The sequence below is a fragment of the Tachypleus tridentatus genome, chromosome 2, assembly GCF_004210375.1.
Source record: "Tachypleus tridentatus isolate NWPU-2018 chromosome 2, ASM421037v1, whole genome shotgun sequence".
In the NCBI taxonomy this organism is placed as follows: domain Eukaryota; kingdom Metazoa; phylum Arthropoda; class Merostomata; order Xiphosura; family Limulidae; genus Tachypleus; species Tachypleus tridentatus.
The window spans coordinates 99,437,298-99,454,912 of NC_134826.1; the positions used below are offsets into that span (position 1 = coordinate 99,437,298).

Consider the following 17,615-nt stretch of genomic DNA (forward strand, 5'->3'; position numbering starts at 1 on the left):
AGAATTTTACTTGTTTGCTTTTTTTGAAAAAACACATGACTTATCATTATTACAGGTAAACTACATAATATTTTTTTAATAGTAGTGAAAATTATTAAATATTGTTAAATGGTCGGTGAAAAATCTTGGTCATAAAATGTCTTCTTCTTTCAGATGTAAAAATTTGAAATCTGTTTTATTTAATTAAACTCTATGATCTCCTCAGAGAAATGAAAACTTTGGTTCATTAATTTCTACCAACTGTCTATAACTTAAAATAACATACGGCTGGTAGTTTCGTGTAAGGACTATTTTCTAACATTCTCATTGAAACAGATATTATAGTGTAGTATCGTTTAAAACAGGGATATCTATCTAAGTTAATCCCTTCTACATTAATACAGAAACAAAAAACACTTCCCTGTAGCTCACATGAATTAAGAAGATATAAGTCCTAGTAATATCTGTCGTGATGTTTTATTCTCTTGTAAAATTTAGTTTGCGCTACTTTCTTCGAAAATTTCACGACCTGCCAGAAAAGATTCGCCTACTACAAAGTTCTAATAATATGTTCTCGAATTAGTTTTTTCTTGTTGCTGTTTTTACGAATAAAATACTTTTATGAATTAAAGTCTCTGAATGACGCCGCTTATCCTGAGATATCACAAAATTTGAACACAACATATGTTAGCCTAGTACATACACATTTTATCTTTTCGGTATAGAAATGTACGAACCATGTTCTTCATTATTCCTGTGAATATCGAATTTTTAATTTATGAAATAATTCAATATGCATTATTTTATTATTAGAAACAAACATACAGAAAGTTTATAATACATTTATTCTAAAGAGCTTGTACCATTAAAATATTACAAAATAATTAAGTGCACTTTAAATATACAATTATTCAATTTCACGGAGGTCTCAAAGAGTGGACTACCTTCAAGAGTGATGTACATGGTTTAAAACAGAAATAGTTTGGTATTTACTATCACGTCAAAGTGTTCCAGATGAAAAACATGCACTTATTATGAGAAAAAGCGAATTTGAAGGCGTGATATAATTTTTAAAATATAAAACAGGGTTTTTTTAGGTCTTGTTTCGTTTGTTTTTTTTTTAATTTTACGCAAAGCTACTCGAGGCCTATATGCGCTAGCCGTCCCTAATTTAGCAGTGTGAGACTAGAGGGAAAGCAGCTAGTCATCACCACTCACCGCCAACTCTTGGACTACTCTTTTACCAAGGAATAGTGGCATTGACTGTAACATTATAACGCCCATACGGCGAAAAGATGAAATAGGAGTGCTTTACAAATAAGTAAAAATTAATCATGCCAAGAACGGTCATGAATTTGCTTAAAGTCCAATCTATCACAGTTATATTACTTGTTGTTTCATGGGTAAAATGTAAGCTACTATAAACGATACATTTTTACAGCAGTGTGCTTATTTTTGTAGGCCTAATTTTTGACATCAATATCAATAATTTTTCGATTGTATCCTATCACGATTTATAAATAATAAATATTTATACTGAAACAACAAATATTACAATTGTTATTACTTGGACTTTAAATAAATTCATGATCATCCTCGGCATGATAAGAAAGTTGAAGTTTTTTATTCATCATGTAAACATGCGATACTACTCCAGTCTATAAGCTGTTTGTTAGCTCTGCTCGCTATTACATAAAGAATCCCTGTGTATTTTATACGTTATTCACAAGCAGATTCAAACACGGGACATCTGAAATATAAACCTGTATTTCTAACTAACATGACCAATAAAAGATGCTAGTGAAGTCTGAAAATAACATTCAAAGAACAAATACGTATACGATATTTCTGCCAATAAAGATTAGTCATAATAAAGTTCCAAAACAGTATATTCTCTCATATGCCTTATTAAAACTAATCACTTGTTAGACTTAGATGCTGTAAAAATATCTAGCTTCATCATTAATATATATAACCAACTGTCTGTTTCTTTGATGGAATAGAAAAGTCATTTTCTTTGCACTTTTATTTAAAAAAATACACTGTATGCATTCATAAGCAACTGTTTTATGTATAAAGGTTTTAAGTAATTTTTATTGATTCAAATTAACTTGCACAGACTGTAAGATTTAAAAGTGAGACTAATAAGTAAATTGAAATAAATGGCTTTTGTAGTCAATATACTATTTTCAACTTTAGTGGTTCTTACCTACATTGTATAATATATATAATAATTCGACTTCTGATTTCAAGTTTATACATGAATACTAAGCTATTTATGGCTGTATTAATTCAATAACTTTTACAGCGGTTCATAGAATAAATTGATTAAAACATATGCAACATTTGTATGGATTATTCAGTCGTTTAAAAGTGTGTATATAAAACAAGACAAAATCAAGTCATGTTTTAAATTAAAGAAATAATTTTATGTGAAATTACGTTCAATAAATCTATTTGTACACAGTCGTGTCAAAAATCAACATTAGGAATGAGTTAAACCAGGGCTTAATAAGGAAACAATAGCAAGTGTACTTGGACGGCAATCTGAAATCTTTACATGACAAGTCATTTATGTACACGTTTGACAAAATCGAAATACACCTCACGAATGTGTACTTTTGTGAACATGTCACCTCTTGCTCAACTACTTCAATGTAATATGATTCTTCAAGTTCGGAAACAACACTTGACTTACTTTTCGTTCATTAAACTAATAGAATAGCACATAAAAGTTCATAAAATGCCCGCAAGCCACTTAATTTAATTTAAACTCCACTGCCTTATTATCAAAAAGGCAAAAGTGTTTCAAAATGTCATATAAAATTGTCTATGAAACATATGTAGCATACTATAATTTGTATTTATCACAGAAGCAGAAACAGTATTGATTTAGGTATCCGGATCAAATATTCCTATAAATACCAAAGTTTTCGAAAAGATATCTTCCACTGCTACTTTCAGTTTTTATTATTGTTTTTCGTATTTTAGTGTTCGATAATTAGGACAATTTTCAACCATCAACAGACTGAAATATAATAAAGTCACTATCTATGATTCAGTGCTGTCTTCATTTACATGCAAGTTAGGCTCGGCATCCGTTGGACTACTTGGGTGTTCGACTAAAATGTCAAGTGAGGAATTGTCGCTCAGTCGGTTTAGTTCAGGACTTTGATCTCCAGCTTCCTGGACAAAGTCTGAATGTTTCTGCTCTTGTCTATGGCTTGAATGCGCATCTTCTTCTTCTTGTTTTTGACGTTTGTTCTTTGTTCTTCGGTTCTGAAACCATACTTTAACCTAAATTTTTAAAAAAATGACACATGAGAAGAGACAAACGCTTGTTTTAAAAGAACAACAATAAACAATGACTCATTTAACATTGCGTTTTTATGTTCTTAAAGTCTATGTAATAATGCACTTCGTTATTTCGTTATAATCAATCTAAATAACATTGTTATCTAATTACTTTTCTCCCTCCTCCATAGCAAAATAATTTGTAAAAATATCCTGCACAAAAAGTTTTGAAAATTTGATATCACAAAAGCTTATATTTGTATGCACTTAATAAAGTCTTAGAATTTCTAAAAGCATGTTTTTATTTTCATTATAAAGAAAATGTTTAAAGGCCCAGTTTTTTAGGTATTACATCTTCTGTGATAATTGAGATCTAGGTAAAATAAAAGATCAGCTTCATAAAAATAATAAGGTCAATATTTCAAACACACACAAAATAAACTTTCAGTTGTTACTCTGTATGAAGCATTACAGTTTAATTTAGTAATACTGCTGAATATACAAGAGTTTGTATGCAAAAAGAAAGGATTTTTTTGGGTACCTGTTTTTATCTTGATCCCTATATAGCTTTAATCAAAACAACCATGTTGCCGGTGTATATCAATTGTAATAGACCTAAGGACTAGAATATGCTAGTCACACATGGCTGAAACCTGTCTTTTATCAAGTATTTTAGGCCTGACAAACATCATAGTAGAATAATAGAAAGAAGTTTTATAATCCCAATTTTACATAGGAACAATAAATAGTGCATATTACAGTTCAAGCTAAGGTTAGTTTAAAGAAGCTCTGAACACAAACTGCATATATACACAAAAAACAAACAAAAACATTGCTCCAGAACTTCATCAAGAAACGTTCAGGATAAATCGATCCCAAGTCTGAACTGATATAACCTAACTGAGATCACAGAGCACAGTTAAGCGACACATGGTTAGACTACCTCTCTCGCAGTCTTTTAATTTCTTTTCGTTCCAAAGTCACCTTTTTATAACTTTTTATCATCATTAGTAACAAGAACTATGAGCTATTAACACTGTATCTCCAGACAGCTGGTATAGGTATTAAAACTTTTAGTAAAATGAAATAAACAACAATGTTTCGACGTTCTTAGGTAATCTTCTGGTTAACAAAAAAGAGTTTGCAACTGACCTTTACCGGACACATGTGTTACGGACGACAGTGTAAACGGATATGGAATTGTAGGGGGTGTTGCAGTATATGCTAAGTTATTAATTAGTATAGATACAAAGATTTTCTTTTATATTGGTTTAAGTTGGTTTAAATAAGGCTTCTATGATTTTGCGTTTTTTTGTGTGTGTTTGTTTCCTTAATTAGTATCTGGGTGTTTTATATGGTTAACGGAAAATTACCAGCATAAAGAAATCAGCTTCAATAACAGTTCTATCGACAACCAACAAATCAAAGAAGCCCTACTTATATGACAATTCAAACCAAAATTAAACCGGAATAAAGAAACACCTTTCTACCTATACTAATTAATAACTTAACATATAGTGCAGCGCCCTCTACAATCCCGTATCCCTTCACATTCTTGCCCCTGAGACATGCGCCCGCAACGGTCAGTTAACTGTAAACTCTCTTTGTTAATATGAAGATAACCTAAGAAGGTAGATACGTTGTTCTCTGCTTTATTTTAATTAAAGTTTTAATACCCATACCAGCAGTTTTGAGAAACATTTTTACTTCAAGTGGGTTTCTTGTCATCCTGAGCTATTAACACTGTAACCGCTACATTGGACGTCTTGCAACAGGCCTACTTTAGGCCATTAACGTCAACAATACTTTCCAGGTCTCTTAGTAGCAGTTGAAAAACAAAATAACAAATAAAACCAACGATATTGTAGGGAATTTACTAATAATTCATGCGTGTTGTATGCAGCTGTACTTAACCTAATAATATAATGGGATTTTACCATTATTTTTAATTAATGAATTATGTTCTCTTTAACACAATAAATTTGCACTTCTGTGAAATAATATCACTTTTGTTTTTAAGAACAAATTAAGCATCGATTGAATGATGATACTAGAAAAAGGACTATCGTGACCGTATGTGGAAAGAACAGATGAACTGAATTAAGCAATATTACTTGCAGAATCTTGGAGAAGTTACTATAGGAAGCAATACCTCTGCCAAACTATCGGAGTATAAAATAGTAATAGTGATTTACATTAGGTAGCCGGTGTTAAGAAAGTGGTATTTATTATCTAAAATCAAAATAGATTAATTAATAATAAAAATATAAAAGTGGTTTTTGGCAGTCGGTTGCCTCCCTGAAGTCGATTGTTCGGAAATATGAAGCGTGCAAATACATTTGGTATGTACATTGATAATATAGAAATTGGACTCCACAATAGAAGGGAAAAGAACCCGGTCTTTGGCCGGTCCTTAACTCCTCTAACTTGTGAAAAAATACATAAATGTCCTTCGGTGGGTCAACGGTAAGTCTGAGAGCTTATAAAGCTAAAAATCATGTTTCAGTTCTCGTAGTGATGCAGCACAAATAGTCCATTGTGTAGCAGCTTAGGGGATCATGCTGATCCCATGGGGGGGTACTTTATGTTAAAAATGTAAAAGTGGGTCTGCGGCCAATTTCCGCCTTGTGGTCAGTGGTTGGTCATGCAATGTAAACATACTGATAATTGTGCTGCGACGAGATTTAGGAATAAGTGGGAGGAGAGCTGTGCTTTATTCGAAACCAAATTCCTCAAGGTTATATATAAATTATTCATTTCATTAGTTATATGCTGTTAGGCCTAGCATAAAAATCACAGACTGTGTCTTTAATTTGTACTTGATCATCTGCCTTGATATAAATGCCTGATATTTATTCTAATAAAATGAATGTGTATGTAAAAACGGCTCGTTTGGGTTGAGAAAATATTTTTACGTAGAGGAGCGAACAATGTTGTAAAAATATTTTCTCAACCCAAACGAGCTGTTTTTACATATATATTTCTCTACAGGTGGATTTTCTCGACATCACTGAAAATGAATGTGTGTTATTTAGATTATTTTCTAGATTTATTATTCAGTTTTGCAATACAAGAAATAAGAATAATTTGAACGTATAACATAGTTTTGGCGGTGTAAAATCACCAATATAATAAAATAGTGCCAGCCATTCTAATTTCCTTCATAAATTAAAGGGCCCGGCATGGCCAGGTTTAAGGCGTTCGATTCGTAATCTGAGGGTCGCGGGTTTGCATCCCCGTCGCAACAAATATGCTCGCCTTTTCAGCCGTAAGGGCGTTATTATGTGATGGTCAATCCCAATATTCGTTGGTAAAAGAGTAGCCCAAGAGTTAGTGGTGGGTGGTGATGATTAGCTGCCTTCCCTCTAGTTTTACACTGCTAAATTAGGGACGACTAGCGCAGATAACCCTCGAGTAGCTTTGTGTGAAATTCAAGAACAAAATAAAATCATAAATTAAAACAAGTGTGGAATATTTTTCTCTCGTCCTCTCTTCTTTCTTTTGTTTTAAAACAAGCGGTTTCTTGAATTTTTTTTCTGATTTTTGTTATTGTTATTCAACAATCAATTATTTTTCTTTCATTTCAATTTCGCAGAGGATCGCCCCCAGTGGCACAGCGATATGGCTGCGGATTTACAAAGCTATAAACCAGGTTTCGATACCTTTAGTGGGCAGAGCACGGAGAGCAAATTGTGCATATTTGTGTTTAATTACTAACAAACAGAGAAACGCAGAGAATCAGATTATTTTTCCGTTGACTAGCTTCCTTTTAGAATGTATCTAATGCAACTGGTATCTTCTATCGGTCTCATTCAATTTGTATATTCAGACAATACATTTGTATGGTTTTCAAATCTGCCGTTACCTTTTACTCCATTCAACAGATCATTGGTTTCTTCGTTCTCATCTTTATTGCTCTTTGTTTATCACCCCTTTAACCCTTGTCTTTCTGTAAATAGAGTGCTAAATCTTTTTTAATTTCCACTTTATTATCTTCCTGGATGTCTGTGTATCTACTGTTTTTACTTATTTTCTACTCACTGGAGTTGAATTTCTTGACCTCTCTCTTGTTTGTTATTTCGCTGATTTCCATCTAAGCAATCGCAACGCTCTTTCTCGTTTTTCTCTTACATTGGTAAAGCATGATCTTATTTTTAGATATAGATGTTAAGAAAGGACGAAAATATTAAATATTACTAAGAGTGTTTATCACTACATTAGTAGCTTTGAAATTACGATGGTGACAACAGTACTTGTTTAAATACTATTTTTCTTAGTCTTTTATGGTATATCTAGTAAAAGTTTCTGAGAGTAATATGTAACAAAATATACCTACAAAATGTGTTTCCAGTAATAAGATTACAAATATGGTGTACAACAACATTAGTCGAAATACTATTTCTATTAGTATGTAATAGTATATCTTATGAAACATGGTACTTTTTTAAGTTAATATGTGATGAAACTCCCGTGAAAGATGCATTTCCAGTAAGAATAACTCATGTTAAAAGTATTTGTAGATTTTCTCTTGGGTAACTCAATTTTCTGGCACCTTTTTCATTTGTTAAATATAATGCTCTTTTTCTTTTTGTCAGTTTTTTTGTTTTTACATATTTTAGTTTACATTGTAGCATTTTTTTCCAATAGACATGAAATATTGTTATTGCATTTTTATTGTTCCCCAATTTATTTATTTTCTTATTTTCTGTTCCTCATATTCTGGATCCTTCCTTTGATTTATCTGTGATGTTCAATACTTGTTTGTTGATCCTTCCTTTGCCTCATCTCTGATGCTCAATACTTGTTTGTTGATCCTTCCTTTGCCTCATCTGTGATGCTCAATACTTGTTTGTTGATCCTCTCTTTGCCTTATCTGTGATGCTCAATACTTGTTTGTTGATCCTTCCTTTGCTTCGTATGATGCTCAAAACTTTATTTTAATCTCTATTTTGTTTCTTTTATTACTAGAATTCCGTTATATATATATATATATATTTAACTGATCTAAAATATCATTGTGTTATCACAAAGTGTCGTTATGATAATTTTTACTGAATTTGTTCCGTCACTGGAATCCATTTCGTTTTTTTTATGTTATTGTTGTTACTCTTTATATAATTTTACTTTTTGTTAAGATCCATATAAATCTCTTATATCGTTTTCTGCTGCATTCCAGGTTGCTCACCCCCAAATTTTCCTCATTTATTAGGTTTCAGTGTGTGTACCTTTTTAGTTACTTGTCTTTTATTAGTGCTTTATCATATTAATTTTATCAATATCTTGATTTCTATTATTATTTTCTTCCTATTTGTTAAACCATACCAAGCTCCATTGGATTTCGAATGGTTTACTTCATTTTTCTCTGTCTATCATTATATTTCAATCTCTTTATTCTCACTTTCACTTTTCTTACAGAAGACTGCAATTGTTCAACCTGTTTGTTCTTTGTGGTTTTCAGCCATCATTTATTACTTTCTTTTTACTTTAGTTAATATAGTTTGTTTCACTTTACTTTGTTTCTTCGTTCACTGAAATCCCCGTCCCAACAAACATGCTCGCTCTTTCAGCAGTGGGGACATATTTATATGATGGTCAATCCCAATATTCGTTGGTAAAAGAGTAGCCCAAGAGTTAGCGGTTGGAAGGCTCTTTTTACACCTTCACGTGTTTGGTTTCTAATTGGATTATTGTCTAAGATCTTGAATTTGTTTCTATTGATTTTAATTTTTCTCTCATATTTCTCCAAACTATTTGACTTAACCTTTTATATTCTTACTTCAAGATACTAACTATTTCTAAGAATTACTGGAAAAACCTTAAATGTGTCATTTCTTTTTCTGCCTTAAAATGTTTTACCAATTGTTTTCCATTCTCGTTGTTGGGCTTTAAATGGACGATTCACATTCTCTTTGTGTTTATTTTATACTGTCTTAATGTTCTAAACGATAATCTATAGCAATATTTAAACAATATTTGTGTTCCTTAACGAGTCAGCGGCAAGTTTGCATGCTTACCGAAGTTTTGATTTCCTCCAGTGAACTAAAAAAAACAAACTAGAACAATAACATTTGTACTTTTTTTCCTAAATTAACTTTTAAGTTTTGTGTTGTTGTTTTTTTTCTTCTAAATTACGCTCAAGTTATTGCGTTTAATACTATAAATTATTTATCTACATAAAAAAGAGCGCAGGGGTACCAGAACCACAAATGCGGGTTTATAGTTATAGTAGCACATCTATAAAACTACAATATCAAGTATTATTATAACTATCACAAAATGTGGGGGCTGGCTGATTACATTATGTAACAAAATTTTACTTTTTCTTGTTCCTGGGCAGAAAGTATTACTTCCTAATTGCTCATGCCTAAAGTAAATAGAAAAGACCTATTTTTCTCTTCAAACTTTGCTTTTGTGACCTGGGTAATGAAATTTTCAAATTTACCCATTTTCCAGAACATTCCAGGTAGCTTCAATGCTGACTAGGTGATAGCAATTTTTTTCGAACATACAAGAATTTTCAAGAACTTTCTAGAATGTTGTAGAACTCACAAGAATTTTGTAGAATGTTATAGAACTTACGCGAATTTTCTAAAATCTTTTAGAATTTTCTAGAATTTTCCACAGTAATATATATACAGGGGCTCACCACTCACCACTTCAGTTTAGTTCTAGCTGCCTGAATGAGCACGTAGACCTATCTGATTTTATCAAAGATGGCATCAAGAAGTTGCAAACATTCTCCAGGCGCATTCTGCTATATATGTGGCCAATTTATCAAGACAAGAGCGAAAAAGTACTCTGTGACAGCATCTGCTAAAATGTGTGAAGCCTAAGTCATATTCCGGCATGCCTGTCGGGGTTCAAGACAAATCCTTGGTACCTCATTTTACTTGCGAGCACTGCAAAAAAACTCTAGAAGATAAGACGAACAAATTTTGCTTGCTTGAATAGTAAGATTTTATATTATACAAATTTTAGAGCTTTTAAAATGTAAATATCTTTTATTTTTTTATTTTCAATCGTATATCACATGTAAAATATTTTGCATGAACCTCTTACACACTAGTTGTAGATGAAATAAATTTATTCTGAATGATAACAATTTTATTTTGCTCTTTTGCAGGATGGTACAGAGAGGAAAAAAGAGCCATGAAGTTTCCTATTCCAAGAATTTGGCGCTAACCCACTGACCACTCAAGCAATTGCTACTTCTGCATGGTGGACCCTTCCAAACGTCGGCTGACAAGAATGCATCTGCTATCATGTATCCGGACCTTCCCTCATCCATCGCCCCAGTGCCACACAACCCTGAGCTCCTTGTACCCACTCACCAGAAAGAAAGTAGCCATCCTCAGAAGAGAGCAGCAAATCAGAAGAGGAAACAGGCATTGGAGATCCAGATTACAATTTCAGAGGTGCAGTTGGTGAGAGAAACCCATACTACCCCTACAAAAGAGACCTCAGTGACTTGATTAGAGATCTTGGTCTAACAAAGTTAAATGCCGAGCTTTTCACATCTAGGCTCAAGTAGTGGGATTTGTTAGATGAAAGTGTCCAAGTCGCAAGTCAGAGGAAACGTCACCGACATTTTCAGTAGGAAGGAAAAAAAAATCTTGGGGTAGCTTTGTCGCAATGTTTCGGAGTTTCTTGGTTAATCACAAGGCTAAATATTGTGTAGAACTGGTTGAGGCTCTGGTGATGAACTACGGCAAAATGGGATCCAGGATGTCCCTGAAAGTCCATATCCTTGATGCTCATCTTGATAAATTAAATGAGAACATGGGAGCATACTCAGTGGAGCAAGGCGAGCGCTTCCACTAAGATATACTGGACTTTGAACGACGCTACCAAGGAACGCATAACGAAAACATGAGGGGATACTATATTTGGGGGCTGATAAGCGATTTACATTACAGTCGCAAATCTCGAAAAATTACTCACTTCTAAACATTTTTGTTCATTTCTGTATAACTATAGTATAAATACATGTAAATCTTGATTCATATGTTGTTTTATTTAGACCTTATGTAAATGAAAATGTACAAATTTGCCCGTTTTTACATAGAAAATAGGTTAATTTCTAAATTTCACTATCCAGGTCACAAAAGCAAATTTTGAATGAAATAATGGCCATTTTGTGTACTTTTACAACATAATCAATTAAGAAACAACACATATTATCCAGGAACAATATTTGTATTACATAGTGTAATTCTTGTTAGAATGAGAGAGTGACTCTTGTTATCAGATTTCTATTTCCATGTTTTTAGAGGTACCTGTCATGCCCACAGTGAATATTAGGATCTGGGGCGTTTTGGCGTTTCAGCATCCAGACTCTAGCCCTTATTAAACCTGTAGCATTCTTTCTAGTTTTTAATATGTTTTTTGGTTATTTCTGATGGACGGAATACAATCAATACGTTTGGATATTTTGGCCGTTCGGCCCGGTATGGCTAGGTGGATAAGGTACTCGACTCGTAATCTGAGGATCGCGGGTTCGAATCTCTGTCATACCAAACATACTCGCCCTTTCAGCCGTGGGGGCGTTATAATGTTATGGTCAGTCCCCTACTTTTTGTTAAAAGAGAAGCCCAAGAGTTGGCGGTGGGTGGTGATGACTAACTGCCTTCCCTCTAGTCTTACACTGCTAAATTTGGGACGGTTAGCATAGATAGCCCTCGTTTAGCTTTAAGCGAAACTCAAAACAAAACAAACCAACTTTGACTGCAGACATTTTCACTTTAAAATGATACCATTTGTAGTTTTGTATAAGTGGTATAATTTTATACTGTTTTCTACAATAAAAATGTTTTATTTTATACACACACATACATATACTTAACACATAATGTTATCATGTTGCTTTGTGTTACAGACTCAGTATGTTTAATAAATATTACTACATTTATACACATATTAAACATGTTCTAAATATTTTATCAAGAAAAATTCCAGAATGAAAATGAAATCTATTGAAAATCATCTTTTATATATATTGGAGCATAAATATAAACTTCGACTCTAATTACATTATACATATATAATCTTTAATTCAATTTTGGCACATCAGTTCTCATTCTGCTTGCGTTTAAAGAACCAATAAAAAATAAATTAGAAGTCAAACTACTGCAGAGCAACTATGTGTAAGTAGAATTGTGTGTGTGTGTTTTTATTATAGCAAAGCCACATCGGGTTATCTCCTCAGCCCATCGAGGGGAATCGAACCCCTGATTTTAGCGTTATAATCCGGAGACATACCGCTGTACTAGCGGGTGCAAGTAAAAATGTGTATGTGCACTTGTTTAAATTTATTTTAGTTTTCAATAAAAAGTGTAGTATGTGAATTGATAAGTTTTGTTAGCGAACTTAACCTGATTTTGTTGCTAACAAACTTACAGTCTAATGTACTTCGTGATCTCACAATTTGGTTCTCTCGTTGAAGGGCGTGGCCCATGTTTTCAGAGAACGTGTTACGGTACTATAATCCATACTCGTATCATTATGATTCCCATATTGTTATGACTGGATTCCTGGAAGTTAATAGTTTGATAAGTAGTTACACATATTTGATCCATTTAAAAAAATAGACTCATGTTTTTGACTTACAAAGCCTCTGTGGCACATAGTTACTGAAACAGGTAAACCTTATGCGTTTGTTCTTACCTCGTGAAGTTTTCAAGGGCAACAGTTACATTCCCTACATCGTCTAAAGCATTATATAAAACAACAAAAGTAAAAAGAAAGAACTAGAGTGTGTGAAATGGTGAACTATCAGCCTGAACATTTGTGTTTGTAATTAAAAGACGACTAAAGGATAAGAGGCATAAAACATAGATTTATAAAATATTATGGAAATCTCTATTCCGAGAATCAAAAATAGATCAAACTGTCCCCTTCTTCTCTATGTAACGACTCAAGTTTTTTTAAAGTATTGTGACCAGATGCAAAGGTTTTACAACAGAAATCCAAACTTTATATCACTCGGAATACAGCAGATTGAATACATTATGTTAAAACAAACTGGAATATGCAAAGCAACAATCACATGACAACCACAGTCAATATAAACTAAATTTTGCCATTGTTTGGCGTTTCGGAAGTACTCTAATGGTACTGAAAATTTATCACTTTTGAAGAAAAAATTCAGTAAATAACAGCATTTCCTAACCAAAATATTCATTTATTTAAATCATAAAGATGTATTGAGATCAGGGATTTAGAATTTACAAGAAGTGCATATCCCATGTATTTAATGACATTGAAAAAAAATATGGATCAACTTGAAGCATCAAGATTATCCAAAAAGAGACCTGGAACAAGCCGCACGAAAACAAAGGTAACTGGTAAAAACATTTCAAATCCTCCAGGCAACAAACAGTACACAACATAATCGAAAAGGATGTGGAAAAAAGACACACATCACGTGTATGCACAAGTGACGTTCACAACATATCCTTTAAACTTTCGCATACATCGAGCATATGAAGAAAGTGGATAGTCATACTATTCCATACGAAAACACATTGGTCAAGTCACCGGACGCAGTGCGTATTGATTTCTATGCGATTGAAGTGATTGATCAGACGCAAACAAATCGATGTTGTTGTCGTTTTTTTCCCATTTGATAGGCTGTAGAAAGTATGAAAATGATTTGTGACGTGCTTTGGAGATGAAAGCGTTACGCCCAAACTTTTTGTAATGAAACCGCGCTGCAGAGTTGTTGTCAAGATTCACAGTCGTGAAATAAAACAAGGCCAGGCGTCACGATCATTCACTGCAGCGACGCGGTGAGGACTCAACCTCTCTCTGTATACCTCAACGCTAGCTTTAAGTCAAGTAAGATATGATGTTCTTAACTTAAAAGAAAACTTTCATCATGTAGGCCCGTGCTTTGACGTATTATGATCGGAAAATTCTAAAAGGACAATTTTTAAATCAGTCATAATGAAGTAAACTTATTATATGAGTAAATTAAGTGTTGTTGGTTTTTTTTTCAATTAAGTTTCTAAAATTTGAATTTACTATTATATTTAATGAATAGTTTCTAATATGCTGTTCTAGTCACATAGCTATATTCAGAAAAATACAAAAAACAATTTACAATCCCAAAGAGGATTACTTAACAACACGGTATTGGTGGAAGTGACGCACGTAACCATAGCCAAAGATATGTAAGCCTCTCATCACTAAAACATTACAATTTCTCAACAAGTTAGCGTAAACAAACAAATAAACAGAAATAATTATCGATTGAGTAAGGATTAAATACCATTGAAAAATTAGTCAAAAACACAAATATCACATTCCAGCTGATATTTTGTGTTTATTTTGTACGCATAAGGTTGTGTACGAATGCATCACTCACGAATACGTTCATAATATTTACACGTGTGACCACAATCTGTTACGTATTTACCTTATAGTGCTACCGCGTCAAATTTTCAATAAAGTTTTCAAACCATTTATAAATTTAATATTACCGGTCGGTTCGAACTATTTATTCATTGGTAACAACTGTGGCTTATTTGTATTAACAACTCAATTTTTTGATACGAGCCTTACAGCTTGATCTACCTTTAGGGAATTTTCTGAGCAACTTTTATCGAAGTCTCATCTACACCTGTTGTTGTCAAATCTATATAGGTACCAGCAAACAATACGTATTTATTAAGCAAGCCTCAGGGAGAAAAGACTAATGGAACTCGTTGCGGCTTCTTTATCAGAAGACTAGTTTCCTGTCGCTGTTAGCTATTTGTAGTTAATTAACGTTAAGAACTGATCATAAGCTCCGTACGAGTTTCATACTTAACTCACTAGAGATATAGTGGTTCCATTAATACAAGATGAAAGCCTGAAAAACAGAAATAACTTAGTGTTTTATTATGTTCGTATTGTTTTAATAAAATAAGTAGATGTCGATAGATAGATTAATGGGCAAATAGAGAAATAAAAATATTACTAACTTCCGCGCTTTGGGGTGATTTAAAATTTTAAAGTTAAAATCTGACGTAAATACAAATGGAACTACTTGTTTGATAGTATCATCTCGCAAACACAATTACTGCTTTGGTGTAATATCTCACAAATGGAGTTACTGTCTTGGTAGCAGTATCTCTCAAACGAGGGTCACTGACTTGGTAGTGACATTTAGGGGCGTACTGACTACTGGTCGTATCTCCTTCTGTGAAAACTCTGCTCTGCCTTAGGTTTAATATATCATAACAATTTTAATTAAAAAAGAAGATAGCCAGCCTTACATTTATTGCAGTCTGCACTATTATGATATTAACACTAGGTCGTATCAGACAGCATTAAAAATAACATATCAGACACTTATAGATAATTAACAAATGGAGAGTGGGCTCTGACGAATTTCATAAGTTCCCCAAACTCAGATGCGCTCGATTAATATCAACAGTTTATAAAATTGACAATCTAAATTATTACGGTACTAAATCTCTTATTCTGCAAGCAAAACCATATGAAATTAAGTGAAATATGTTACATCCGAGAGCACAACAAACAAGGGTGACGCAATGTGGCCCTTCCGACTGAGAAAGGGTCGTTAATTAAATTACCGAATCATCAAAAGACAAGTACGTAACTTCGCAACATTTAGTAAGTGACAAAAATAGTTACTGCCTTGGTACTAACACCTCGCACATTTGAGTCACTCTCTTAGTAGTAAGGTTTACAAAATGGTTTTTGGTTACACTCTGTTCCTGGAGGAACATGAGATAGTATATCCTTTAGTAACAACATCTCACAAATGGCGTTACTGCCTTGGTCGTAACATCTCACAAAAGGAATTATATTACAACTGCTTCTCCACCTTCAGTTAATTCTCTTCGACTGCTAAGTCCATAAGTATTTTGTGTACACTGTTTTACGTTTTGGTAGTGCATCGTTTTGTTCATATAAGGTATTTCTTTTGTGCTACAAAGACTTTTGCAGGCACATCCTTCTGTAAAGATAATCCCTCATGTTTGCGCGTGTATTAGCATCTATCACTCGGGGTTGGCTGGCTGGATTTTTGTAATGTTCGTATGGAAACTGGAAATTGTCTGATGGTGTACAGGACTGGAGTGTTTTAGACATTTTGCTCGAACAGGGAAATTAAAAAAAAAAAACATTCAAGTAGGGCACATCTCCACTTTTTTTAACATTCTTTTGTGTTTGATTTAAAAGACACAAATACTTAATCAGTTAAATGAGTTAATTATTACCTAGCATCTAATGAAATCCTTAAGATTTTAGTAGCAAAAGAAAGGAAAAAGACATTATCTGACACTTTCCTTTGTATATTTTTCTTCCTTAACCAGCATTTTCAGCTAATTTTAATAATTTTTCAGCCTTTTTATTATGACTCAAGGATTCTCAACCAATGTATTCGTACAGTTGTTCTTTAAGCAAGGAATTGTCTCGTATTTAAGCAAGAAGAATAAATATAATTTATATATTTTCTTTATAGTTTTCCTTCCTCGTATGTTTGTATGTGTATACGCTTTCTACAGCTGAACTCTGGTGAATCATGTAAGAACAAGAGATACGTTTGATAAATAATAGATATACCTGTTACACCTGCCTTCAGCAAACTGTACTTCTGTAGCTTTAATGGGAAGAATGTTTAACACTCACCAAAAGTCTGATATATTATCTAAACTAAATCCTTGCAAGTACTTTTCTAGAGAATACAACTTCACATACACACACATATATTTGAATCTCACTAATATGTTTTGTCGCGTACTAATATTTCCGACGTCACATACATATCTCTTACACCATATTAATAGGGCAAAATATCCGTAATGTAAAAGATATAAATCAGAGAACAGCTCTTGGCAGCGTATGCCACATAGACGCGTTCTCACCTGGTCGTGCTTGTGAGAAAGAAAAATGTCTTAGAACAACCGTAAAGCTCTAAACATTTTTCAAGCTTAATTACATTTGTTTATATATAATTCGCTAGGTAACAGTTCTCCGATAGGATAGCGGTAAGTCTTCGGACATACAACGCTAAAATCATGGGGCCGAGTCCCCTTTTTGGGCGTATCAGATATCCAGATGTGACTTTGCTATAAGAAAAAACACCCAAAAGCACTAGCTAGACGAAATCGAAGTTTGAGAGAAATAGTCAAATTCGCAATGAGGACCTTACTTTGATAATAACTCTAGAGAAGTACGCAGTAAGAACATTTGTTTTAAAGATTATTGTTAGCGATGTAGCCAATTTAAATTATACAATATTTCAAGATGTTATAATATTCTAGGCCTGTAAGTCGAAATAATCATCTTCGTTATTTTTCATTATTGCTGTACTGACATTCAGTGTAAATCAA

The 17,615-nt window shown here is 33.1% G+C and overlaps 1 protein-coding gene across 1 annotated transcript in view; it reads right to left on the reverse strand.

The window, feature by feature from the left end:
- Positions 1-766: 766 nt before the first annotated feature.
- The window catches only part of LOC143244676 (homeobox protein EMX1-like), a 33,839-nt gene continuing 16,990 nt past the window's right edge, over positions 767-17,615 (reverse strand). The window contains exon 3 of the mRNA XM_076489771.1: positions 767-3,276. Within this exon, the coding sequence (XP_076345886.1) occupies positions 3,031-3,276 (246 nt within the window). The 3' untranslated portion in view covers positions 767-3,030. The remainder of the gene's footprint in view (positions 3,277-17,615) is intronic.